At 56.4% G+C, this 26,659-nt stretch overlaps 2 protein-coding genes across 2 annotated transcripts; both read right to left on the bottom strand.

The window, feature by feature from the left end:
- Positions 1–162: 162 nt before the first annotated feature.
- Positions 163–6,339, bottom strand: HIPK4 (homeodomain interacting protein kinase 4). The gene is made up of 4 exons (XM_016209214.2): positions 5,875–6,339; positions 2,761–3,117; positions 917–1,750; positions 163–373 (listed from the first exon to the last, which is right to left on the bottom strand). The coding sequence occupies exons 1-4, from the start codon at positions 6,337–6,339 to the stop codon at positions 194–196; spliced, it is 1,836 nt and encodes a 611-aa protein (XP_016064700.2). The 3' UTR covers positions 163–193.
- Positions 6,340–8,656: 2,317 nt separating this feature from the next.
- PRX (periaxin) lies at positions 8,657–18,714 on the bottom strand. Its single transcript, XM_016209219.2, has 4 exons — positions 18,688–18,714; positions 16,456–16,612; positions 13,584–13,780; positions 8,657–12,932 (listed from the first exon to the last, which is right to left on the bottom strand). The coding sequence occupies exons 1-4, from the start codon at positions 18,712–18,714 to the stop codon at positions 8,856–8,858; spliced, it is 4,458 nt and encodes a 1,485-aa protein (XP_016064705.2). The 3' UTR covers positions 8,657–8,855.
- Positions 18,715–26,659: the final 7,945 nt, after the last annotated feature.

Raw genomic sequence — 26,659 nt, forward strand, 5'->3', positions numbered from 1 at the left:
GGTGGCAGCAGGCCAGACACCAAGGCCCTCCTGTGTTTGGGGTGTGTGCAGGCATGCACTGTTGGTGGGGGGAATGGGAATTACTGGATAATTATCTTTCTGTAAGAATTTGTGGGTTCATAGGATGGCTCCGAGGAAGGGATGCCAGCCCAGCTAGCTCAGCCACCAGTGATGGGTAGAGGTGGGGTCACCATCAATGCTGCCCGCCGACGTGCTGCAGAAAGCTGGTGGCCCGGGGTGGACCATGCGGGTGGGCATGGTGGGATGGGAGCCCCTGAGCCCTTGGGCCCCTGATGCCCTCCAGGGTCCAGTCCGGCTCACTCAGCCATTCCCCAGGACAGCTGCTGGGGTCGAAGAGCTCAGGGCTTGGCCTCTGTGGGGGAGAAGAGAGGGCATCAGCCAAGAAGCCACCAACCTGCCCCTCATGGACTCCCTCCTATCCGCCATGAACCTTTGTCACTTCCTGAGGACAATTCTGGACTTTTGCAACCCTCAGCACGTCCTGGGGTTTTGATAGTGTGTGCTGAGACCGCAGTGTGTCCTGAGGGTGTTAGTGTCTGCTGAGGCTTTGTCACATAGCCCTGAGGGTGGTGAGCATGTGCTAACACCTAGTTCTTAGGGCTGGACCTTTATCACTTCCTACAGGTGGATTACTGTGTTCTGAGTCTTTACACAGCCTGATGGCGGATTAGTATGTGCAGAGCCTGACACATCCTAATTATAACCAGAGTATGAGTTAGTGTGTGTGGAGCCTTGTAACATCCTGAGGGTGGGCTAGTGTGTTGGACGCTGAACCAGCTGTTGGCAACGCAGATGTGTGGGGAGCCAAGACCAGGTTCACTGTGCCCCCGCCCTGGAGCTCAGGAGCACCCCTGGCCCCAGAACCACCTGCACCCTCCCTGCCCACCCGACTCACCTCAGCATCCATGGTCATGTCCTTGATGTCTGGCCCATCTCCGTCCCGCTTCGGGATGGTGGGGGGCTTGGCGGATGCCCCGCGGCGCTCTCCCTCTGCCCAGCCGCTGCCCCGGCAGGGCCCGTCTTCCTCGGGTGAGGCCTGGCTCAGCCGGATGAGGTTGCTGAAGTTGGAGTCAGACTTGGAGCCCGTGGGCGGCTTGCGGGCCTTGTGGCGGCCAACCAGGCGGCTCCCGTAGAAGGCCAGGATGGGCTCAGGGCCCGAGTCGGGCACCCGGAGGCCAGCCACGGCTGCCTTGAGCGGGGCCAGTGCGCTGGAGGCCTCGCCCCACAGCCCGTGGCCCGCCTCCTGCAGACTCAGGTCGTCCAGCTGGTCGATGGCCCTTTGCATGCCCGGTGCCTTCTCCTCGCGGAAGAAGGACCCGCTGCCCGCCACACTGCCCAGGCCCACTGCCTCCTCCTCCTCGGCCAGACGGTAGTAGGGGGGCCCATCTTCCGAAGCAGCCACCACATGTGTGGGGGGCTTGCCCTCCACCTGCAGTGAGAGGCGGCAGCTGCGCAGCGACAGCTGGTAGTAGCGGGTGGTCTCGTGGGCGCTGCGCAGCTGCTGCATGGACACGAAGGGGTGGCGCAGGGCAGCGCTGGGGCTGATGCGTTCGTGCGACTCCCAGGTCAGCATGCGCTTAATCAACTCCACCATGCTCTTGAGGTCGGCGTGCTCAGCCAGGGCCTCCCTATCCTGGAAGGCTAGCCGACCAGCTGCCCCGCCGCCATTCACTGTCTCAATCTGGTCCAGGGACTTGAGCATGTACTTGCGGCGCTCCAGTGGGCGCACCTGGTGGGACACAATTGGCAGGGGTTGACACGGAGCCTAGCCCTTGGGCCCCAGGCACTCCTGCAGTGGGGCCCACAGATGACCCCCCAGCTTCCAGTCGGCCCTCCAGTCTGGCCCAGAGCTCTCCTGTTGCTCTGAAGTCCACACACCTGAATCCTGACTTCCAGTTCTGCCTGTGATCTGACTTGGAGCCCACTTGCTGCTGGGAGGGCCATACCTGCTCCCTCTAGTCAAACCCAGAGCCCCCTTCCTGCTGGAAGTACACCTGACAGTGTTCTTTTGTCCTCCTATCATCTAACCCAGAGTTATCACTCAAGTTTCACAACTCATCCCAGACCTCCAGTCCTCCCCAGAGCTGTGGGTCCAGCCCCTACCAGTGAGCAGCTAGTAGAGGGACTGCCCTAAGCCTCTAGTCCTCCTTGGAATCAAACCCAGATCCCTTTTGCTGCTACAGCTCCCACACCCAATCCCAGTCCTCCAAGCCTCCCAGTGGTTGAGCGTCCTTGCCACACTAGTTTGACAACCCCCAGGCAAGGAGCTATCAGAGGAGCTGCCACATTTTTCAGTCTCACCCAGACCCCTCTTGTGTGACAGACCCCCCCAGCTGGCCCAAGCTTCCAGTCCTCTGCTGTCTCACCCAGACTCTGGTTGCACAGGTGTGCTGACTGCAGCCACAGGTAGCAGACAAATAGCCTTTAGCCTTCCAGTCCCACCTGGGCCTCATTTGGATCCTTCACACTTCACCAGTTTGTCTGACTCCAGATCCAAAGCTGGCAGAGGGGCTACCCTACCTTTTCTGTCACACTTGTGGTATAACCCAGGTCCCTCTTCCTGCAGCAGCCCCCACAGTGACCCTCAAACTTCCTGTCCTTTGGTCTCATCCAGATCTCTCGTTGTGACAATCCCCACAGCTGACCCAAGCTTCCAGACATCCCTGAGGTCTAACCTAGATTTTTTTCTTTATGTGGCAGCCCCCACACTGACTGCCCTCGCTGCACCTGCCTCCCTACCTTGGTCTCGGCCAGATAGTCAGCCGAGGACTTGAGCTGCCAGGGGTTGGTGGTGTCAGGGTGGGGGCTGCGCTTGAAGAAGTGGTGCGCCTTGCGGGCGGCGTGCAGCAGGTGGGGCTTGGGCAGGCCCTGGGTCTCACAGATGTAGCGCACCTGGTCATACTCGTTGTTGCCAGGGTAGAGCGGCCAGCCCAGGTGCAGCTCAGCCATGACGCAGCCCAGTGACCACACGTCCACTTTCTCGCAGAAGGGCAGCCCCAACAGAATCTCGGGGGCCCTATAGAAGCGCGACTGGATGTATGGCTCCTTCACATAGCGCACCTCGCTGAAAATGCTGGCCGAGCCAAAGTCAATCACCTGTGTGGAGAGGGAGGCCAGTGAGCAAGGCAAGGGGCGGGGACAGCAGATCTGGGCCTCACCTAGCATCTCTCCCCAGTGTCTGTCTGCATCTGCCATCTGACTGTCTTGTCGCTGAGCCTGCGAGTCTTACCTCTTGTTTATGTCCCTATCTGTCGCCTCCAGCTTTGGGTCTGCGTTGTGTGTCTGTATCTGTTTCTATCTCTCCACTAGAAAGCATGTCTGTGAGCGTTAAAACCCCTCTCTCTCTCATCAGCAAATCTTGCTGGTTCCACCTTCTGAACAGATCAAGAATCTGAATGGAAAAAATATCCTCAGGTGAAGATTTAAAAAAAAAGAATCTGCCCTCTGTGCCTCCCAGCCACAGCCCCACCCTGGTCCTGCCCTCCATCACTTCCTGCCCACGCTGTTCTCCCTGCTCCCGCCCTCCGCCCCCCATTCTGTTCCTCACATTTACCCTGAGAGATCCTGTGAACACCTGAGTCGGGTCACGTCCCCCCCACGCAGCATCCTCTGGTGGCTTTACCACATCCTGTGATAAAATCCAAAGTTCTCACCTTCTCACCGCAGGCCAGAAGGCTCCTGCAATCTGCCCCATCCTGTCTCTGCCCTCAGCCCCTCCCACCTTCCCCCTCATTAACCCTGCTCCAGCCTCGGGAGCCTCTCACTATTCCTGGAACAAGCCAAGTACAATCCCCAGCTCAGGGCCTTTACACTGGCTGTTCCTTCTGCCTGGAATGCTCTTCCCTTGAATGTCCACACCGCTCCCCTCTCACTTCCTCAGGTCTTTACTCTTGTCACCTTCTCAGTGAGGCTTCCCCCAGCCATCTTAGCAAAAGACAGTGCCTCGCTTGGCCGGCATAGCTCAATGGTTGAACATTGACCTAAGGTTCAGGAGACAGTGGTTCGATTCCCAGTCCGGGCACATGCCTGGGTTGTGGGCTCAATCACCAGTAGGGGGCATGCAGGGGGGCAGCCGATCAATGACTCTAATCATCGATGTTTCTCTCTCTCTCCCTCTCCCTTCCTCTCTCTGAAATCAATGAAGATATATTTTTAAAAAACAAAAACAATGCTTCTACCCATCCTAGCCCTCTGCTTTTCTCCATTGCTCTTAACACCATTTCACAAACTATATATTTTACATTTTTATTGAGTTCATTGTTTATCTAACCAACTAGGATTTGAGTCCCATGAAAATAGGATTTTGTCTGTTCACTGCTGAGTCCCTAGATGCCTAGAACAGTGTCTGGTACAGAGCTCAGAATGAATGAATGAATAAGTGAATGGGCTTTTTGGGGGGGGGATTAATCTTCACCCAAAGATATTTTTCCATTGATTTTTTTTAGCGAGAGTGAAAAGAAGGGGGGGAGAGGGAGAAACATCAATGTGAGAGACACATCAATTGGTTGCTTCCAGCACAAGTCCCGACCAGGGCCAGGGAGCGAAACTGCAAGCCCTCTGGTGCATGGGCCGATGCTCTAACCACTGAGCCACGCCGGCCAGGGCTGAATGGGCTTTTTATCCATCATTGTCTTTCCCTCCCTTGTTCGTATCTCTCTCTTGTTCTTTGCCGCTTTGTGGCTTATCTGTGTTTCTCATCTCTCAATGTCTCTCTCCATCTGTCTCTGAGTCACTCACTAGAAAGACACTTCCCAGAAGCCCACGTCGTCCTCATCACGCAGTGTTAACACCCACACAGGCCCTTGGTACCTGACAGGCGCTTGACAAACACCTGCTGAACTAACACCGAACGGCTGAAAGCCCTCGTCTCTCCCAACGCCCCTGGGAGGAGCTATCTGCCGTTTCTACTCTGAATCTCCGTGGCTCTATCTTGGTGCCCACGGCAGTTGCCCTCTCTGTTTCTCTGCTTTTCATGCAGCCGTCCCTCACCTTCTATTTGCAGAAGGCGGTAGGACAAAATGGTCATTAATCTGAATGCAGACTGCCGAGGCCTGAATCTCAGAGAGCCTGAGTGGCCCTGGGCACTCAGGCAATGTTGGTGGGACTCATCTGCCCATCCATTCATTCATTCCACAAACACTGGCCAGGGATTGTGGACCTATCCTGTCTGTCTCCTGCTGTTTGTGGGCATCTCTCCTTCCCTGGGTCTCTGTGCTTTTCTCTCTCAGAGCAGAATGCTCTCTCTTCTTGTCTCGTATCGCTCTGTGTCTAAAGTTCATTTAGCTCTGACTCCACAGCAGCACTGTGCTGGGAGATGCCAAGGACACAGTGGTGACCAAAACTGCCCTGGCCCTGCCCTCATGGTGCTCCTAGTTCCTATCATCACCAGACAGTAACAAACCCAGAAGCAGACAGAAGGGTCAAGGGTGGGATGGGGGAGCCCAGGAGCTTGGGACAGTGCAGAGGAGATGCCTCTGCACACCCAGCACAGGGTCAGGCCCAGAGCAGGCACTCAGTGTTTGGTGACAAATTCACTATGATGAGATATGGCACTGCCATCCTTCCAGTTGCTCGGGGCCAACAGGCTTTCGTCCCCCTCAAGTCCTCTCTTACACTTCACACAAGATCTGTCAGCAAATCCTGTTGTCTCCAGTTCCAAAATCTACTCAGGCCCACCCCTGAGCTCTCCTCCCACTACTCCGACTCTAGTCCTGCCCACCCATGTCCCCCACCCAGTCTAGGACAGGCGCCCCTCACTGTCTTCCTGCTCCTCACAGCCAGAGCGTCCAGGACTGGGGAAGGCTGGGGGGAGGCAGGCACAGGAGATGCTGCCACCCCAGGGCAGCCCCTCACCTTGACCCTGAAGGGGCAGCGGGTCTGGTCCACCAGCATGATGTTCTCAGGCTTGAGATCGGCGTGGATGATGGCCAGCTCCTTGAGCCGGGCCAGGGCTCTGAGCACCTGCAGGGTGACGGTGCGGATGTGGCGGGCAGGGAGGGGCGCAAAGTTGTTTTCCTTCTGGAATTCAAAAAGGTTCTGCTCCAGCAGCTCAAACACCAGGTAGAACTTGAGGGCATCGTGGAAGAAGTCAAGGAAGCGGATGACGTGGGCCTCCTCGGGGTCCAGGCCCCTCATGCAGCGCAGCAGCTTCAGCTCGTTCTTGATGATGCGGTTGCGGTAGGCGTCATTCTTCAGGATCTTGATGGCCACCATCTCGCCCGTGCTTCGCCGCCAGCCCTTGGCCACCTCCCCAAAGGTGCCCTTGCCCAGCACCTCGATGATGTCGTAACAGTCGGTCTCCGACTGGATGGTGGCCATGGCGCCCCTGCCACCAGACACTGCCCTGCCACCACCTCTGCCCCACAAACTCTGTCTTCGAGGCCTCCTGGACGCCCTCTGCCTCCGTCCCCGAGGTACCCCCAGCGGCGGAAAGAGAACGGCACTAGTGCCTACCCCTGCGAGGCTTGCCCTCACCTCCCGGGCACCTCGCAGCCTCCTGGGCCACACAGGGAATACACCAAGCGTTGCACCCCTCCCCCAAAGCCCTCCTGGCTTGGGACGAGGGGCCCCAGGCCCCCCCAAATGGGTTCCAGCGTTGCTGAGTGGCTCTGGTTCTGTTGTTGGAGACCTGAGCCCCTGGCTGGAATGGGGGGTGGGGTGGCAGGTCAAGCCCCCTCCCCCACCCAGGGGCGGAATCTTGAAGAGGTCAGATAGGTAAAGGGTCCACTGAGGGGTGTCTGAAGGAAGAAGCATGGGACATTCCCAAACAGAGGTGAGAAAAGGCAGGTTTTCCGAACTAGGGTGTGTGTGTGTGTGTTTCAGAAAATACCTGCCCCAGCCTCTGTCTGACATGGGGAAAGATGTGGCTGAGGCAGACCCAGATTGTAAAAGGTCTTGAATGCCAAGCTAAGGAGGTTGGACATTGTTCTGAGGGCACTGGGGAGCCACAGAAGGGCTTTTGAGGGAAGGGTCAGATTTGAGTGTGAGAAAGCTACTGTGTGAAGAAAGGTGAATTAGGAGGCAAGAGTGGAGGCCCAGAGCCTGGAGCAGGGCCCAGGTGGGAGAGGTTGGGGAGACAGGGAAGAGGCTTCTGGATGAGACATCCAGGAGGCCAGGAGGCCAGGAGGCCAGGCCAAGGGACTGACAGGTTTTGGGGGAGGGAGGGAGCTGTCCAGGACAAGGTAGGATGGTCCCTGAAATGGGGACATGGACAGGAGCACTTTGGAGGAGAGGATGCTAGGGTCGGGTTAGGGAATTTAATATTGAGTGCTTTTGAAGCCTAATCTGATCCTTACAGCAGACATTTTAATAGCTCCATTTAATTGAAGAAAAAAGTTGGGTGCTAGAGACAGGCTTTGACCCTGAGAAGTATGGTCTAGAGCCAAGCTCTGAACCACCACCCCACACATTCTCCTAGTGCCCAGGAGTTGTCCCAGGGGAGGCATGCAGAGGCCACTGGATTCCCTCGTGGACCCAAAAAAGAATTTGAGAATTGTCATCCAGAGGTGAGGAGTTGGAAGCCTCTGGGAGGGTATCAGGCCCAGGGCGGGTGTGGGGGTGGATGAGGGCCTGAGAGAAACCCAAAGAGCACGAGGAGAGGAGTGGAAATGAGAGAGGAGAGCGTTCAGGAAGGAGGAAGGGCCCTAAGAAGTCAGGACAAGGGAGACAGAGGAAGCCCTTAGGGTGACCCCAGAGAAGTCTCTTCGGACACTGTACAGGGTAGCCCTGGAGGGAGGAAAACCCCACATGCTGGAGAGCTGGTGGAGGGGTGTGTGTGCCTTGAGGGCAGATCATTCCTGCATGTTTGGAGGACACAAAGAGAAATCATGAGACAGGGTAGTGAACGGAGGGGAGCTGGCTTGAAGGGAGAAGGTGCTGGAGAAAGTGGGAGGTCTATGACAGCTTGGACATGGCCCTTCATCTTCTAGAATGGGAGGAGAGTGGAGGGGTGGATGTGGGGGTGTCAGGGGGAGATCTGAAACTGGACAGCCTGTCTTGTCTTCTTAGTCATCTGGGGTATAGCAGAGAGATGGCCGGGGTGGGGGTCTGGAGGCCCTGGTGGGGGTTTAGGGGCTTAAACCCAGAGTGAGGCTGATCACCCAGGACCTAGTCCTACGAGGCAGCCACGTGTCTGGAGTGGAGGCTCTGAATCCAAGAGCCTGGAGATGGCCAGGAGGGGCTTTTTCCTGGGTGGGGCCCAGTGGACAGGGCAGTCAAACCAGCCAGACAGAAAAGCAACAGGATGCAGAGGCGCTTGTTGGTGAAGTGGCCAGCAGAGGGCAGGTGGGTAGCAATCAGCCTGCTCTCTTAGGGCTCCTGGGGTTGTCCTGGCCAGTGCGGGGGGTTCCCCAGGAGAGAGTCCCCAGCAGAGGGGTCCTGCCCCTGTGCTCTGCTGGGGAACTTCCCAGAGTCTTGCTCAGAGGCCCCTGGGATTTCGGAAGGGCTAGGGAAGGTCACCCTCCCACTAGACCCATCCCAAGGCCTCCCTGACTCTCCTCAGACCAGCAGTGGCCTGTGTCTCCCCACATAAGCTCCCTTCAGGCCATGCTCAAGTCCTCCCTCCTTCCTTTTCTGGGATTTTTTTCCCTCCACACCTTCCCTTATCCCCTCCAAACACAGAGACCAGATACAAGGCTACCTCTGGATTATTTATTCACATGGCTTGGCAAGATACAGACACTCTTGCCAATGAGCTGGGCACCAGGCCTCCCCGGCCCTGCCCAGTCAGTGGCCTACCTCCCAGCCCTCTGAAGGTTAGTGCTGGTTATCTCACACACGAAACAAAGGGTGGGGAGTGGAAAGACGGGAGGAGAGTCTCCCTCTGCTCAGGAGCTTCAGATAACAGCAGTCTGAGTCCCCTCCAACCTAGTGGGGCCTGGAGCCCCTGCCTCCGAAAACCCCACGCTGGGCAGTCGGACCCGGAATCCACCCTCTTCTGGGTCCCTGCTCCCACTCCGGGCCTTGGGGCTTAGGGACACCCTGGGGAAGCGGAACTTGGGGGACTTCTCCCCACCAGGGGACTTGGAGGCTGCCTCGCCCTCCTGCCCCCGAGAGGCCTTGGAAGAAGTAGCCAGGCCCACTCGGGGCAAGCGAACTCGGAGGCGGCCTCGGCGACCAGAAGCCCCTTCCCCACTGCCCTCCTCCTCCTCCCCCTCGTCCTCAGGGCTGGGGGAGCCTTCCCCAGTGACAGCCTCGCCCTGGCTGAAGCCCACACGGGGCAGCCTGAGTTTGGGGCTCTTGGCCTTCTCACCCTCCTCAACCCCCTCCTTGGCCCGCACCAGGCCAAACCGGGGCAGCCGAACCTTGAGCTTGTGTCCAGCGTCTCCCTCACCCTCTGCTACCTGGTACTCGGCATGGCTGCCCATGGCAGGTGGTGAGAGCTCCAGGTCAGGCAGTGAGAGGTGAAAGGTTGGTTCGATCCCTGGGGGCTGGTCTCCAGGTCCCTCGACCCCAGCCCCAGCTCTGGCCACCAGTGTGGGCATCTTCAGCCTTAGCCCACCCTCTTCTGTGGCTGCCTCGCCCACCTGTGCCTCTCGGCTCAGCCCCATGTCCAGCTCAAGCTGGGGCACTGTCACAGTGGGCATCTTGAAGACGCCCTCTCCCACCAACAGCTCACCACCCTCCCCCTGGGCTCCAGGCAGAGACAAGGCCACCTGAGGCACCTGGACCCTGTAGACTGCTGTGCCCTCTGCTGAAGGAGCTGCACTCTCAATCTGCTGTCCCGAGGCACCCAGGCCAGCCTCACCAAAGCTGGTCAGCTCCACCTGGGGCAGAGAGATGCCCAGGGGCATCCTCAGCCCCCCTTCCTGGCCCTCAGTGCCTGCCTGCCTGATTGTGGACACTTGCAGGCCTGCCAGCTGTGCCCCACTGACAGCTACCTCCCCCTTCACCCCCACTTCCTCCTGGGCCCCCAGTGTGACCAGCTCTACCTCAGGGATCTTAAGCTGCCCAGCCATAAACTCTGCCTTTTCCCTGGGGCTGACACGCCCACCCTGGATTTCCACCTCCTTCCCCCGAGCCAGCCCAAAGGAGGGCATCTTCAGTTTGGGCATCTTCACCCTCCCATCCCAACCCCAGCCCTTGCCCTCCAATTCAGCCGCCCCTGGCACTAATTCTCCTGCCTCGGTGTCCCGGGCTCTGACCCCAAACTTGGGCAAGGTGAACTTGGGACCCTTGAGCTTGAAATCGGCCCCTGCCACCTCCACCTTGCCTGTGGGCAGATGGGCATCCAGGCTGAGCTGTGGGATGGACAGATCGAGGGCGGGTAGCAGGCCTGCCTCCCCAACCCCTTTAGCTTCAGCATGGGTCCCCACCTGAGCCTTGGGGAGTGAGATGGCGAACTTGGACACCTTCATCTTGGTGGCTCGCCCGGCCCCCTCAGCCTCTGCCTTGGCCATCTTTGGCCCCGAGAGTCCAAACTTGGGCAGGGAGAACTTGGAGGTGGGTTTGACTTTCATCTCCATCACCTCTACCCGCCCTTCCTCAACTTCCACTGTGGGCAGCTGGGGAGTGACGATCTCAACAGAGGGCATCCGGAAGGCCACTTCCCCAACCCCTGCTGCCTCTTTGCCCTCTGCCCATTCCACCTTGCCCTCTGCCTGTGCTACCCTGCCTTCTGCCCTCTCTGCCTTGCCCACTTCAGCCGCTGGGACCTGCCCCTCCAGGCTGAGTGCCCTTGGCAGGTCCAGCTCCACTGAAGGCAGAGTGAGAGAGGGGAAACCCACACGAGCCTCGCTGTCCACCTCTGGCTGCAGACAGGGAAGTGTTACAAGCTTCCCTGAGACCTCGGCCCCTGCCTCCCCTGGCTTGCCTCGTGACGGGGACCCTGCCCTCCCTAACTTGGGCATGGTCATCTTGGGCATGGTCATCTTGGGCATCTTGAAGCCAAATTCCACCCCCTCTACCTTCTCTGCCCTGGCAGCTTTTAGCTGCACCTCTGGAGCCTTGGGCAACTTCACCTCAGGTGCCTTCAGAAGCTGCACATCTGGGACCTTTGGCACTTGCATTTCTGGCAGCCCCACCTCTGGCACCTTTGGCAGCTGCACCTCTGGGAGGTGTACATAGGGCACAGCCATCTCTGGCACCTTGGGGAGCTTTATCTCCGGGAGCTTCATCTCAGGGAGTTTCACGTCTGGGACTTTAATCTCTGAGACTTTTGGCAGCTGCACCTCTGGGAGTCGCACATCGGGCACGGCCATCTCGGGTACCCTTGGGAGCTTCATCTCTGAGGCTTTCGGCAGCTGCACCTCTGGGAGTCTCACATCGGGCACGGCCATCTCGGGTACCCTTGGGAGCTTCATCTCTGAGGCTTTCGGCAGCTGCACCTCTGGGAGTCGCACATCGGGCACAGTTATCTCGGGCACCTTTGGGAGCTTCATCTCTGACACTTTTGGCAGCTGCACCTCTGGGAGTCGCACGTCAGGCACAACTATCTCGGGCACCTTTGGGAGCTTCATCTCTGACACTTTCGGCAGCTGCACCTCTGGGAGTCGCACGTCGGGCACGGCTATCTCGGGCACCTTTGGGAGCTTCATCTCCGAGACTTTTGGCAGCTGCACTTCTGGGAGTCGCACGTCGGGCACAGCCATCTCGGGCACCTTTGGGAGCTTCATCTCTGAGGCTTTTGGCAGCTGCACCTCTGGGAGTTGCATGTCGGGCACAGCCATCTCGGGCACCTTTGGGAGCTTCATCTCTGAGGCTTTTGGCAGCTGCACCTCTGGGAGTTGCATGTCAGGGACGGCCATCTCGGGCACCTTTGGGAGCTTCATCTCAGAGACTTTTGGCAGCTGCACCTCTGGGAGCCGCACCTCAGGCACAGCCACCTCGGGTACCTTTGGGACTTTCATCTCTGACACTTTTGGAAGCACCACCTCTGGAAGTTGCATTTCTGGAAGGGCTGCCTCAGGCACTCCGGGGAGCTTGACCTCTGGGGCCTTGGGGAACTTCACTGCAGGCCCCTTGGGCACTTTGACCTCAGGCGCTGAGACCCCAATGCCAAAGGAGGGCATCTTGATGGTAGGCAGTTTCAGCTTGCTCTCAACAGCGGCTTCAGGGGCAGTGGGCCGGGGCTCCAGGAGAGAAAGCCCAAAGCTGGGCATTCGAAGTCTGGGCCCCTTCACCCTGACCTCAGGGCTGCCCTTGGCCACCTTGACCTCAGCTACTTCCTTTGCTCGAGCCCCAAAGCGGGGGAAACTGAGGCGGGGCATCTTTAGGGCCACCTCAGGCACCTCTTCTTGGGCCTCCACCTCTGCACCTGGCAAGGCCAGGTCCACCCCCACAGTAGGCGCTGCTACATCCAGGGCGGGCACTGTCAGTGCTGCCGTAGCCCCTTCCCGGGTCTCCAAACAAGGTAGTGTGGGCAGAGTGGGTAGCGAGGGCAAGGCGGGCAGCTCTACTTGGGGAACCTGAATCCCTACGGCCACAGGCTCCACAGCAGGGGCAGCAGGGGCTCCAAGCCCAAAGGTTGGCAGGTGTAGGGCAAAGCCAGTGGCTGCTTCTGCTGCAGGGGCCTCCTTCCCCAGTCCCTTAGGGGCTGAGACCTGGGGGACACCCACCTCTGTGCTTGGCAGCCCAGGCCCAACCAGCTCCAGCTGGGGTGCTGTGAAACGGGCCCCTGCTGCCACCTCAGCCTCCGCTTTGGCTTTTCTGGGGGGAGGAGCAGCGGCAGCCAGCCGAGCTACCTGGGCCTCTTCGGCCACTTCTCGGACGCGCAGCCGAGGCAGCTGGAGGCGCCGGCGGGTGGGAGCGGCTGGGACAGGACCCTTGACAGCCTCAGCTTTGAGGCCCCGACGCAGACGGGAGAACTTGGGGAAGGAGAATTCGACGTCAACGGGGGCCAGGTCTGCAGGGTACCCCAGGGCCCCAGGCACCACCATCTTCTTCCTCTTCACAGGGGACAGACTCTGGATGTTCTGGGGAGAGAGGAGAGAGGAGAGGCGGGAGGCGGTGGGACAGTGAGGCCTGGGGTGGACAAGGGGAGCCCCGCCTGGTATTGAGCCAGGCTGGCGATGTGATGGACTGAACATCTTTCCCCAAAACACCATCCCCACTTCCTGCCTGTCATTTCACCATACTGCCCCTGAAGGCAAAGACGTCCATTTAGAATCTTACAGTGAGTCAACAGCAATGTAGAAACTGGGACCCAAGACTTCTAGGTCCTCCTCCAGGATTTTCCTCAATACCCTCATTCTAGAGATGGGGAAACTGAGGCCTACGGAAGAAAAGAAACTTGTCCAGGGTCACTCAGCAGTAAGCGAGGAGGAATCAGGCTGAAATCTGGCCTCCTGATGTGGAGTCCCCTAGTTCAGGACCCCAGCAAGCCTGGAGCTGAAGGTGAGGCTACCTTTCCAAAGCGGGTAAGTGCCCTGGTCTGGGATGGGTGGGACCCCCGCCCAGGGAGGAGTTTAGGGTCACAGAACAGGAGGCACAGAGTGGGATTAGCGTTGAGTTAGTGACAAGACAAGAGGGCAAGGGTGGCCCGCGGTGTAAGGGAAACGGGTTCATGGCGCAGAAACGGGATCGCTGGGGCAGTCCAGCGCAGGGGCCGGGCTAAGCACGCGTACCAGCTTGGCCACCTTGGCCCGCGGGCCCTTCATCTCGTAGCCAGACACGGTCCCAGGCCGCAGCGCCAGGTCCCCGGTGGGCACAGTGCGCTTCAGGCAGAAGGAGACCTTGTAAGGCTCGGCGCATTGCAGCAGACGTAGTGCGTCCTCGTACTTGAAGTTCTCAAAAAACACGCGGGCGCTCAGCAGCTGGTCCCCTGCGGGCGAGTGGAGCGGGGCGTGGGCATCTCCCGGCTCCACCCAGGCCTGGCTCCTCCCACTTCCCCAGGAACGAGCACAGCGAGGCCCTGCCCAAAACTTGGCCCAGCCCAGCCCAAGCGCTGGATCGAGACGCCAAGTTCCTCCCAGTTTGAAGTCGGACCACTTAAGAAGGAAGCCCCGCCCCACGGCCTTAGCTCCGCCTCCCCCTACAGGGAAAATCTGTACTCAGGCCACGCCTGCCGCCTTTCCCCTCCCCTCCCCCATGCTCATATTTCAGGCTTTTTTTTTAACACAGTTAAACTTTTTATTTACAATATTCTCTTCATCTTTTGCCAAGTTTAAAAATGTGTACAGAGCTGCGAAGAATGGGGACATGGGATTATCAGGGAACTGTTCTGGGGAGAGGGCTGGGCATTGGAGTCTGTGACTGAATCATGGGGTCCCCCAGCCCCTCTCCCATGCCCCAATTTGGGGGACATCTGTCTTCAGGGTTCAGGGCCCAGGGCCCTAGCATTTAGAGGGCATGGCTGTCTGGAGAGGAGCTAGATCAGGCAGGAGAAGGGAAGGGAAAAGAATGAAGACTCCATGGGTGGAGGTGGGAAAAGGGACAGTCAAGAGGCAAAGTTCCGGGGAGCCAAGACCAGGAAGTCTGGATCTGGATGCCATTGGAAGACAGCACCCCACCCCTACTCAAGTAAAACCCTTCCTGACATGGTTCTTTTCCCTACAGGCTCAGGTGCCCTCCAGTCAGACACCTTACACATGGCCTTTCAAATTCTTTCTGCCAGTGTCTGCTCAAGTCCTGTCCCCCACTGTCCTCTCCATCTGCTCCCCAACCTGTCCCAGGAAGCCTTTCTCCCCTGCTCTCCTCCCTTCCACTCACCACCACTCCTTTCCCTCAGTACCGGCAACCGAGGGAAGAGGGGCAGCTCCAAGAAAGGGAATGGGCAGCTGAGAGAAGATATTGTTCAGACTGTTCTTTGCTCCCTTTACTGAAAGAACAGAATCAGAAGAGAACTTCCAGAAGCTTTCACCCCATTACTCACCCCCTGCTCCTGTGGTGATTTACTCCACTCTCCACCTGTTGCTAGAGATGAATTGTCCCACTCCTGGCTCAGGTCAATTCCTCCAGCAATTCCCCCATCTCCTTCCTACATCATTCATTTGTCCCTCTCTTCTTCCTATCAGCATATAACGTACTGATATTTCTTACATATGAAAGGTTGTCTTGACATCACTCCACCTGGAGCTCCTGCCCATTTATCTCCTAACCTTAATGGCAAAATGCACTGAGTTGTCTAGCTGCATTATTTCTACTTCTCCAATCACACTTCTGACACCCCATCCTAGAACCCTGAACTGCTCCTCTCAAGGTCCCATGCAGTGACCTCTCTGTAGCCAAGTCGAATGGTCAAGTCCCAACCTCCTGAGATGGTTCTTCTCCATCCTCCTGACCTCTTAAAGACACACTAACCCAGAGCTCAGGCCTTAGACCCCTCCATCCACATGCTCTCTACTCATCCCTTTGGCAAGCTCATCCAGATTTAGGGGTTTAAAAGTCATAAATATACTGACAACTCCCAAGTGTATCTCTCCAGCCAGCACTCTCCCCTCCATCCTAGACTTATATATCCAACTGCCCTTCCATATCTCTACTTTCATTTCCAACAGACATTTCTCATTTAACAAATCCAAACCGTTCTCCTGGTCTACTCCTAATACACTAGTTCAACACGGTCAATTCTCCTCCACTCACAACCCTCCCAGATTAAAAGCCAAAATCCTCACCGTGGCCTATAAAGTCTTCTAAAAACATCCCTCCCTCTTACCTCTCTGGCCTCATCTCCTAGTCTCCACTGACTATTCCATCCATACTGGCCTCCTTTTTGTCTCTCCAACAAGCCAGGTACACTTCTATCTTGGGGAATTTGCACTGGAATGCTCTTCCAGACGGCCATACAGCTCCTTCCCTTACCTCCTTCAGGCCTTTCCTCTCTTCCTGGCTCACCCTATTTAAAAATTCAGCTTCTTCCCTGGCATCCGTAGCACATATTGCCTTCTAACTTACTATATAGTTTACATTTTTTGCTTAAATATGTCTTTCCCCACTAGAATGCAAGCCCCATGAGTGCAGGGTTATCTGTTTGTTCACTGCAGTAGCCCAAGCACCTAGAATAATATCTGGAAATAGAAGACCCTTAGTAATAGTTGTTGCATGAATAAATCACATCAGTCTCATCCACGTTACCTAAGACATTCCTTACTAAGCTACCCTCCCCACCCCTCCAAGTTGTTAACTCCACCTCTTTTCTCCAGCCCAAACAACAAAAACAGTAACTAGCACTTACAGTGCTTACTATGTGCCACTTAGCTATGTGCTAAGTGTTTTCAAATGCTGACTCATTTAATCCACATAATAACCCTATGAGGTAAGAACTAGAATTACTCCCAATTTAGGGATGAGAAAACCGAGGCACGAAAAGATCACAAATCTACTGGTTCTGACAATGAACCTCCACAGCCCGCTAAGGAGCAGGGGCAAAGCCAAAACAAAGCCCCGCCCCCAAGCCCTTAACCCCGCCTCTTGGTCGCCCGCCAAGCTAGCGACCCCGGGCGGATTCCTAACCCCGCCCCCGCGTAAAGGCCCCGCCCATGGCCCCGCCCCGCCCACCTTCCTGCAGGCTGAGGCTCCTGGCCGCGGGCGAGTCCTCGCGCAGCTCACGAATGTAGATTCCTTCCTTCCCGCCGCCCGCTACGTTGATGCCGCTGACCCCAGTCTGCGCCTCCGTCTCCACGATGATCTCCACCAACTCCGCCCGCCTCAGCTCCTGCGGAGGGCGGCGAGGGGTCGCCATGGCACGTCAGACGTCGCCCAGAGCCCGCCATCGCGCTTTAAAGCGTCTCTTAAGCCGGCCCTTAGGGCACATGCCCCTCTGCGAGGCTCACGCAGGTCGTGCGGGCCCACCCACTCCGGCATCTCCCCTTTAAGGAAGCCCGAGGGCCGCTCGTTCGGGGGGTTCGCGGAAAGGTTCAACGGCTCGGCTGGGCTCAGGCGGCTCGCCGCTCGCTCTGCCGGAGCCCCTGGGGAGGGGGTGGGTGGCTGAGGGGAGGCTCGAGGGAACCTGGGCCGGGACTGGGAGGCGGACCTGAGAGAGGGGGAGGGGCTGTGCTGCCGAGGGGGAGGGGCCAGTCCTGGAGGGCGGGGCGGGGGTGTGGAGAGCGCGAGCGGAAACCGCGCGCCGCCCGAGCGGAGAGGCCGAAGATAGGAGAGAGAGGGGTGTGGCTGGAGTGGCCGTGTAGCCTTGTGGCCGTGGGGTGGGGCCCCAGAGTCTCAGGAGCTATGGGGAGGGGCTTTACTAACAGCAGAACAAGGGTGGGGGTGAGGATGGGATTCCGAATAAAGGGCTGGACCCTTAAGTGGTGCGGAGTGGAGGGGCGGGGGTGGGACTGACCTTGGAAACTTGAATGTGTGTGAAACTGTGCCCTATTGTGGACTCTGTGACCCCAAGACCTGCAGAACGCCCATGGGAGAGGGAATCCAGTGGAAGGGGGGATGCGTGGGTAATGAGTGGTGGCCCAGCAGACGTGATATTCCTGGTATTTACTGTCAATGGTGCTGATCTGGCCCTGGCCCAGCTGCAGGCTGTGGGATTCACATCTGGGCTTTCCAGAATAGTCCGTGAGAGACCTCAGTTTCACAACTGTCTAGGAACTCAATCCACTGTGTGTCTCTGGGAGAGAACTTTGCCCTCTCTGGGCCTGTGTCCTTGTTGTAAAGTTGGGTGCCATGGGTGTACTGGAAAGAGTCTCTGATTGTGAGCTGAGGACCTGAAACAATAGGCATCCAAAGGGATATATTGGACAAGGCATCCAGACTGGCACAGACTGGAGTTGAGCCTAGGACTACAGAGGGGAAAGCAGGCCTGGGACTGATGCCTCACAGCAGTGGCCCTGGGACTAGCGGGTTGGGCAGAGAAGGGGTAAGAAGAGTTGTGGTAGGGACAGCAGGGAACAGCGTGACCATCACCACCCCCCTCATGCCCTGGGCTAAGCATTTTATGTGCAGGATCTCATTTTACCCTCCCACAGCTTGGGTAGTCATCAAGGGGGACTCAAAGGTGCAGAGAAGTGAAATGACTTGCCTAATGACACACAGCAAGTTAAAACACTGGGCCTCAACCTCAGGTCTGTGACCTCAGAGCTCATAGACTATTCAGTAGGCAGTGACCTCCCTGCAATTTACCCCGCTGCCTGCCACTCCTCAGCTAGTTTGGCTCCTATAAAAGTAGACCCACTCTGTGCCTGGCATCTGGTAGAATGCAGTCAATGCCAGTGTTTTATCTCCTTAACAGTGACAGCAGCTAACAGTCAAGGAGGCTTCCTAGGCACCAGGCCCTGTACAAATGGCTTATGTGAGTCCTCAACACCCACAAGGAGGGACGGGGGCAGAGGGGGGGGGACACACCACACATCACATTTCACCAATGGGGAAACAGGGTTAGAGAGATCAGGTCACCTGTTCAGGGCTGCACAGCTCAAGTGGTAGGGTTGGAATTTAAGCTCATGGGTCCAAAGCCTGTGTCTCAACCCTTGCACTATTCTGCCACTTCCAATGAAGGGTTTCTACTCAATTTTCTTTAGTTCATTATTAATATAACTCCATTCTGCTCCAGTGAATTAGCTGCTTTGAATCTTAGTCTGTGCCAGGCACTGTGCTAAGCACTTTACATGTGTTAATTTTTTTTTCCTCACAGTGATCCATAAAATAGGCCCTGTTGCTATTTCCATTTCTTAGTTGAGAAGACTGAGACACAGAGAAGCCAGGAAGTGTTTCCTTGCTGCCCTAGTCTGTGCCCCCCACCCAGGCCCCACAGTGCGCCGTGGAGGGTGTGTGGGTACTCACCTCAGCACTCCGGCTCCTGACCTCCATGGCGCTGCCGGGAGTCACCGGGGCCCCAGGCTCCTGCTTCCTCTCTCCCTTCTGCTGCAGGACCAGCTTCAGTTCTGCATGGAGCAGCTGCCTCTGAGCCTGCAGGAGACAGAGATGGAGGTCTGAGGCCAGGGGAGGTTGAGGGGAGGAGGTTGGGCTTAGAGGGAGTGGTGAAGGTGGTATTAGTAGAGGAGAAGGGCCCCCCCACCAGCTGTCCTCTCACCTCTGCCTGGGCACAGGCACCCCCTCCTAACAGGAGCCTAGCCTGGCGTGCTGCACAGTCGTCTGCGGGGCTTGCACCCTTCCTCTGGGGTCTTGCTGCCTGCCGAGGAGAGACAAGGGCATGAGGCTCCAGGCAAGCCAGGGAGGGGCAGGGAGAGGCATGTGGCACCAGCCAGTGCTCACCTCACGGTCACCTCCAGCTCCTTGGGCCTCCTGGGTCCGGGTCTCTAAGAAAAATAACGTGACCATTACTGCCAGCTAACCCCATGGATTGCTTCCTGAGTGCCTGACCCTTCTGTGCTCTGTCAATACTCCATCCCCATGGTGCAGGTGGGGAAACTGGGGCTCAGCAGACCTTTACCCAAGGTGACACAGTTGGCCAACAAACTAAACCTAGAACTGACTCCTAGGCCTGTCTGTCAGCAGAGCCCCTGAGCCAAACACCTTGGCAGACCAAAGGGGCCAACTTCACTATAAAATAATTAAACCATTCCATGTACTCCCAGTGGGCAAATCACCTCACCGCGCTGTGCCTCAGTTTCCTCATCTTTAAAATGGTGAGAATGAGTGCAGCTCCCTTGCCGGGCTGTTGGGAGGGTCAAATGAGTTACTAAATATAAAAGGTCAGGCACATGGAAGTTACTTCACAAGCATTTGCTGCTGTTACTACTAAGAACCTCCTGTGGTACTGATCTTTCATCAAATGTCCCACAGGGGTTACTGCATGTGGACCTCAGAACAGCCTTATGAGTTCAGTACAATTATTGAGCACATTTCAAAAAAAATACCTGAGGCTAGGAGAAAGGAAGCCACCTGCCTGGGTCATAGACTTGAACTTGTCTGAAAGCTCCAGCCCCTTATACTGATCATAACTAATGGGTATTGAGTGCTCACTCTTGGCAGGTCCTGTGCTAAGACCTCTACTTTCCACCTCACTGCAGAAAACCCTAGCCCCTCAGAGACCCCAAGAACCTTGCTCTGGGTCACACAGCACAGGGAGGAGGTAGAGCTGGATTCGCAGGCAACATCCCCATAGGCCTCCTGGGGAAAAGGGGTTGGGCATTGTATGTCCCCTATGCCCTCCCACTCTGGCCTTGACTCCCCAGCCCCCACCTGGCATGCCAACATGCCAACCCCCACTCCCAAGGGAAAGGTCAGGCCTCACGCGGCACATTCCCTCAAACAATGGCCCATATGCTGTGCCCAGTCACATTCCGCCTCTGCCCACCCATCCCCAGCCGCACAATGGCCCTTCATAGCCCACCAGTGGCCAGGAGAGAGGACACAGGGACCCCTCAATGTTCCAGTTATACCCACCCCATTGGCTGGCCCCCCACCATGTAAGAGGGCTCCTCTCTGGCTCTGCTAGAGGTCATGGTCTTGCCTGTCAGCCCCAAGCCCCTCCGAGTAGGGTTGGCTTCCATCTGGGCATTTCCTCTGAACTGGGCCCTGTGTTGGCACCATAGACCTTGTAATCACCCTGGATGCGGTGGCTGTTTTAGGGTTGGAAACAAGCTCAGAGAGGGGAAGTGACCTGTCTGGTGTCACACAGCTAGGATGTGTGCCCTTGACCCCAGTTCTGCACCTTAACTTGCATTGGTAGCCCTGAGCACTGGAGGAGGCCCAAGGAGCAGGGTTGAGCAGGAGCAGGAAGGAGGGGTTTGTGAAGGCGCCAGAAATGGGCACTTTTAGAGGGACCTCCATGGTGCCAACCCCAGTCCAGGCAGGCACTTTATAGACGGGACCTCATGGTACCCCATTTTACTAATGAGTAAATGAGGGTTGAGAGGATATCACAGCAACAGAGTCGGGACTGAAACCCAGGTCTAAGAAGCTAACTGAGTCCCTGATGCACCACAGCATCCAGAGTTGGGGGTGGAAGAAGCTGGTCCTTGTGGGAGGTAGTGGAGATAGAGGAAAGGATCTCCTGGGCCACAAGCTCCCTCCTCCAGGCAGGACATCAAGGGTCACACCCATAAGCTCAGCAGTGGTGGGGGCAAGAGAGTGCCCTCCTCCCTCCTCCCTGCCCCGCCAGCAACCAGCCCAGGTTATATTTAGGCCCAGCTGTGCCCTTCCGGAGCCACGTACCCAGCCCCTGGGGTGGGGTGGGGTGGGGGCAGCTTCGGAAGGAAGCCTACCCCACCCCGGGCACACTCTGTTCCCAGCTCTGCCCATCCTACTAGGCAGGGGAAGGAGTGGGGAGGTTCCTGGGGGGACCCCTGACTTGTGTTAGAGGAAGATCTAATGGGCTCCCATGGTGAATCAAGACAAGGCAGGACCCTCCACATGCCAGCAGCCATTTCTTGAGCAGGTCCTTTGGTGCTACCCTGGTACATTCCTGAGCTTCCAGAATTCTGAGTCCCCATTTCTTGAGTACTTACTATGTGCAAAGATCCTTCCCTGGATCACTAAATCCTCACAACACTTCCCTGAAAAGGGTACAACCTAGATGGTCACTTAAGATGCCACTCATGCCCTTCAGAGCGGCTGCAGTGAGAGGCCTGGGCCCTTTAGCTGGGCTGGGCCTGCTGAGGAGTACCCCGGTGCACCCTCTTGCCCTGCGGTTCACCCTCTTACCCTGTGGCTGGTGCCAGCCTTCTTAAGGACTTCTCCCCACTAGGCGCCTCGGTTCCCAACTACCAGGGATCTGGCAATGGGAGTGGGATGTTGACCGGACTGATCCGGGTCCCTAGATTGATCTGAGGCCTTCTAGTGAGCCTGAGCAGTGGCCTGTGGCAGCCTCAGTCAATCCCTGCTCCTGCACTTCTCAGGTTGGAACACTGGGGCACGGTATTTCACCTCTCAGGGCCTCAGTTTCCTCATTGCCAAATGCAGCCAATAAGAGTAGTTCTGAATATTGATGAGATACTGCAGGTGCTTAGAATACTCCAAACATATAGTAGGCGCTCAGGTAATATAAACTGGTCTCTGGTAGCAAGTGGGAGTGCGGGCTGTGCATTTCAAAGTATCTCATATCCAGCCTTTGCTCACCAGTGGCCCCACACTCTCCCTACCAAAGGGGAACTCTGGGTGAGAAACAAAATCCAGTTTGAGCATGACCTCACACCAACAGGATCACTGCTGCTTCCCCAGCACACTATTCCAGGACCAAGACGCCTGCTCCACCCAAGGCATACCTGCCCCAGCTCTTTCCCAGCAGCAACTTATCTACCTTCCCATCAGCCCTGCGAGGTGGCCTTCAGCAGCCCATTTTAGAGACTGTAAAGCAGAGGCACAAAGGGTGAAGTGTCTTGCCCGAGGCTGCTCAGCCAGAAAGAGGGGTCTGGCTCCAAGCCTGCGCCTTCAACTCCTACAACACACTGCCTCCTGAGCCCCAGGCACCCTCCCGGCACCTCCCAGGACCCTGGGTCTCATTCCCGAGGCTTAGCGGCCTGGCCAGGAAGGGAACCCGCTGGCTGATCTCTTACCACTGGGCCTCCAGATACCTCGAGAGCTCTCGGTCAGTCTGCTCAGCCTCAGCCCCAGCCTGGGGGGGAAAAGGAATGGGGAGGGGGAGGAGGGAGACCCCAGCCATTGGCTGCCCGGGCATGACATCACCAGGGGGTGGGGGTGGGGAAACAAACATCCCCTCTCCCAGCTACAGTCACTGGCCAGGGGGTGGGGAGCCACAAGACAACTGCCACTCCCTTGCCTGGGGTAAGACTGCCCCCATGAGCCCCACTCTTGGGATTTGCACATTTCTACAGCCCCTTGGAGATTAAGCACCCCACCAGCATGAGTTCCTGGCTTCCAGAAACAAGCTTGGGGCCCCTAAAATAAACTTGCACTCCCTCTCCCGCTCAGTTAGGGTTCAGATCCCAGCTTCGCCACTTCCTGGCTGTGTGACCTTCAGCAAGTCACAGCATCTCTCCGGGCCTCAGTTTCTTCATTTCTATAACAGTAAAACTGCTTACCTCATGGGGATGTTGTGAAGATTAAATGAGTTAAAAGAGGCTGAAAACTTTTAAATGTGTCTGTCACAGAGCGAATGCTACTTATAAGTATTTTGCATTTTTATCCATACAAATTGGGGCCATCTAGATTTTAGGGGGCTTTTGGCCTGAATGAGACCGGGCAAGGGGAGTATTGCTTAATGGAGTTGCCATTTGGCAAGACACCTATCTTGTGCTAAATACTGTGCTAAACTCTGCTCCTAGAATCAAGGTTGCAAGGTGGGTAAATTATACGCAAATTTTAGCTATACAGCCAGGAGATGGTGGAACTGGGGTCCAACTCCAGTTCTTTTGGACCCCAAAGATGCTGCAACACTCCTCTGCCCCTTTCATATCATAGAAAAGCAGGCTCTGAGAGGGTGACACCCACAATCACCCACAGCACCAGAATTTGAACCCAGACCTGCCCAACGCCCAAACCAAGGCCATCAGGCCTCACCTTGATACCCTGGCCCCCCGCCCCCAGCCTGCCCTGACTCACCAGGTCCCAGGGGATGGCATAGGAAACACAAGTACCTCCACATGCCCCTTGCACCCACCCAGCTGCTGCCTCGGATGTTCGCAGCTCTCTGATCCCAGGCCTGGGGCCAGGGCTGCTATAATGCTGGGGATTACCCCCAAAATGCACGTCAGCAGCTTCTGCCCCATTGTCCAGCCAGGCAAGGCCACCAGGCAGCCTCAACCCTCACACCAGTTCAGTGGTCCCTACACCCCCCCCCCTTCCAACTACACTGCATGTTTAGGGCCTACTTCTGAGGGCATATGGACCAGAACAGGTTGGCAGGATCCCAGAAAGCTCAGGGCCTCCCTTCCTCTCTCCAAAATGCCCCCTGCCCACTCTCAGCCACCAGAGAAGGCAGGAATGTGCTGAGCTCTGGGAAAAGCCTTCCAGGCAGAGCAGCCATCAAGGGTTGGGGTGTGGCCGGAGCCCAGGCAGAACTGTCCTCCCAGGAGGGGTGGAAGGGACAGTGTGGCCAGGGCTGCTGATGGGCTGGAGGAGACCCTCACCCCATTGCAGTCTCTCTCTCTCTCTCTTATTAATTCATTCAAATATTCATCTGTTCATGTATTCATTCAAAAAACATTCGGAAGCCCTTGGTGGCAGGCCCTTAGCTGAGCGCTAGGGACACTGACAGACCTAAGTTCACTTCCAGGGGTGGGGGCAGACTCAGGAAAGGATTCCTGGAGGAAGAGACATCTAAAGTCAAGCTGAAGGCTTGAGAGGAGGGAGCCAGGTAAAAAGGTGGGGAAAGGGCTTCAGGTGGAGGTACCAACATGGGCAAAGTGGCAAAGTAACAGAGGGGAGAAGGGAGCAGTCCTTTATACAGTATCAGCAGTCAGTGAGCACCTGGTCTTGTGCCCAGCCCCATGCTAAATGGTGCTGGGGACATCGTGTAACCAAGAGTTCACAATGTTCACAGCTCAACAGGGAGACAGACCCAGAATGGCCAGGGTTGTGATGGGGACTCAGGCAGAGAGGCAATTAGGGCCTTGATGGGGGAGGTGCCTGCTCCAGCCTAGGAAGGGAGGTCAGGGAAGGCTTCCTGGAGGAGGGGACATATGAGCTGAGACTTGAATGACACATAGGAGCTAGGCAACAGAAGAGGTAGGGGAACAGTTTTATGGGCAGAAGGGACAGCTTGTGCAAAGCACCCGAATCCAAAGAGAGCTCAGCACATAGGTAATGTCCAGGATCTGAGAACAGGGTCCTCGTTCACAGCTGAGCCTCCAAGGCCAAACATGCCCCTTCTTTAGCATCTTCATCTCATTTATACATTTATTCACCAGCTATTAGCAGACCCCTCCTCTGTATCCATCCCTGGGGACACAGCAGTGGCAGTGACTGTACCCTTATAGAACTCACAGTTGACAGGGGGCAGACATTAAAGAAGTAATCAACAGAATGAGTATATCATCCACTGATCTTAGTGATATAAAAGACAGATCTAAGCCTATATGAGGGGCCTGGCACACTGGTACTATTAGAATGGGCAGGGAGGGCTTCCAGGAGGAAGTGACATTTGAGCTAGCACCTGAAGGATACATAGCAATTCAGGCAAAAGCTGAGGGTGGTAGATAAATGAGAGTGGGTTTCAGGTAGATGGAACAGCCTGTGTACAAATGGCTCCTTTGAGAAATGGGTGAATGTGAGAGTGTGAGGGGAAGCTGAGGAGAGGTCCATGGTCAGCAGAGTCATGAGGAGGAGCTGAAATTTTATTCTGAGAGCCCTGGGTTCCTACAGAAGGGACAAAGTCAAAGCTGAGTTTAAAGTAGTTGAGGGTGGAATCTGAATATAGGCCAGGCTGAAGTCAGGAAGAAAATCCACCCTGTCTGCTCAGGATCGATCAGACAGACAAGGGAGTCTGGTGCATGCTGTTCCGTTTCTCCCCGTCCCAGAGGGCACATAGCCTTGCTCGTTCCCATCGCAGGGTATCAAGCATTCAGTCTTTCGCCATTAAGTAAGCTGTTAGCTGTCAGCTTTCTGTAGCTGCCCTTTAGCAGGTGAAGGAAACCTTCCCTAGTTTACAGTGGTTTTTGTCACAAATGGTATGTCTCTCTGTGTTCTCCTCTGTGTCTCTGTTTCTCCCTCTGTGTCTGTTTTCATTCCTTGGCTCTGTCTCTCTCTGTATCTCTTTGTCTCATTATCTCTGTCTCTCTCTTTCTCTGTGTCTCTTGCTTCCCCCCTCCTTCCCCCCCCAAGGGTGTGACCATGGGAAGTTGAGTTTAGAGATTGGCACCAGTGTCCGGGTTCTGGCTAAGGCCACATCAGTAAACACAGGACATCCTGCAGGGCTGGGGAAGGAGGCGGAAGCTTCTGTTCAGGGACCACCCTCTCCCCACCCAATCTGAGTGGAGCAGGAGCCAGGTCCCACCTGGTGCAGCCAAAGGAAACTGCCATCTCCCTCACCTCCATCCTTAATGCCTGCTCCTGCCCTGGCCCTCTCAGCAGAGCTCCAATCCCAGGGCCCAGCTGCATGGATGCCTTGAATCTCCATGTCCCTCTCTGGTCTTGGTGTCAACCGCAGACCTGCTTCTCCTCCTGGTCATCATTCCAGGGTGGCCCTGCATCCCCCAGTCCCCTAGCTAGAGACCTAGGTCTCATCCTAGGCTCCTCCTTAATCACAGTTTATCACCTGCTCCCTCCTCTCCCTATGGCTGCTCCTGGCATCCCCGCTGGGCTCCTGGCTTCCAGTCTCATCTCACCACCACCACATGCACATGGCAGCCAGAGATCCCTTTACTTCTAGATCCCTTTACCCTACTGCCTTCAGAGTGGAATCCCTCACCCAGTGCCTGTGTGCCCTGGCTCCTGCCCACCTGTCCAGCCCCATCACTTTCCCCCTCATTCCAGTCAAACCCAGCAGCATACAGGTCCCTGAAAAGGTAACTCTTGTAACATGCAGTTCCCTCTTCCTAGAGCACTCTTGCTTCAGATCAACAGCTGTTTGAGATGGGTACTGTTACTGTTTCAGCTTAGAGATGAGGACCCTGAAGCCCAGAGAAGTTCAATACTTTGCCTAGGGTCACAAGCCACAGAATGGCAAAGCTGAGGTTCAAACACAGTTGGTCTGGCTCTCAACACAACCACTGTTCCACGGCCTTTGCACCACTAAGCACTGACTAAGCATCATTAGATTTCCGTGCCGGGACTGCACATCCCAGATGCTAAGCAAATATTCATTGAATGGGTGAATTGGACTGGGGTAGAAGGTGAGCCTTGGAAGGTGCAGGTGTCAGATGCCAGAGGACTGGGATAAATTCTGAGGGCC

Source organism: Miniopterus natalensis, chromosome 18 (assembly GCF_054644295.1).
Source record: "Miniopterus natalensis isolate mMinNat1 chromosome 18, mMinNat1.hap1, whole genome shotgun sequence".
Taxonomy (NCBI): Eukaryota; Metazoa; Chordata; class Mammalia; order Chiroptera; family Miniopteridae; genus Miniopterus; species Miniopterus natalensis.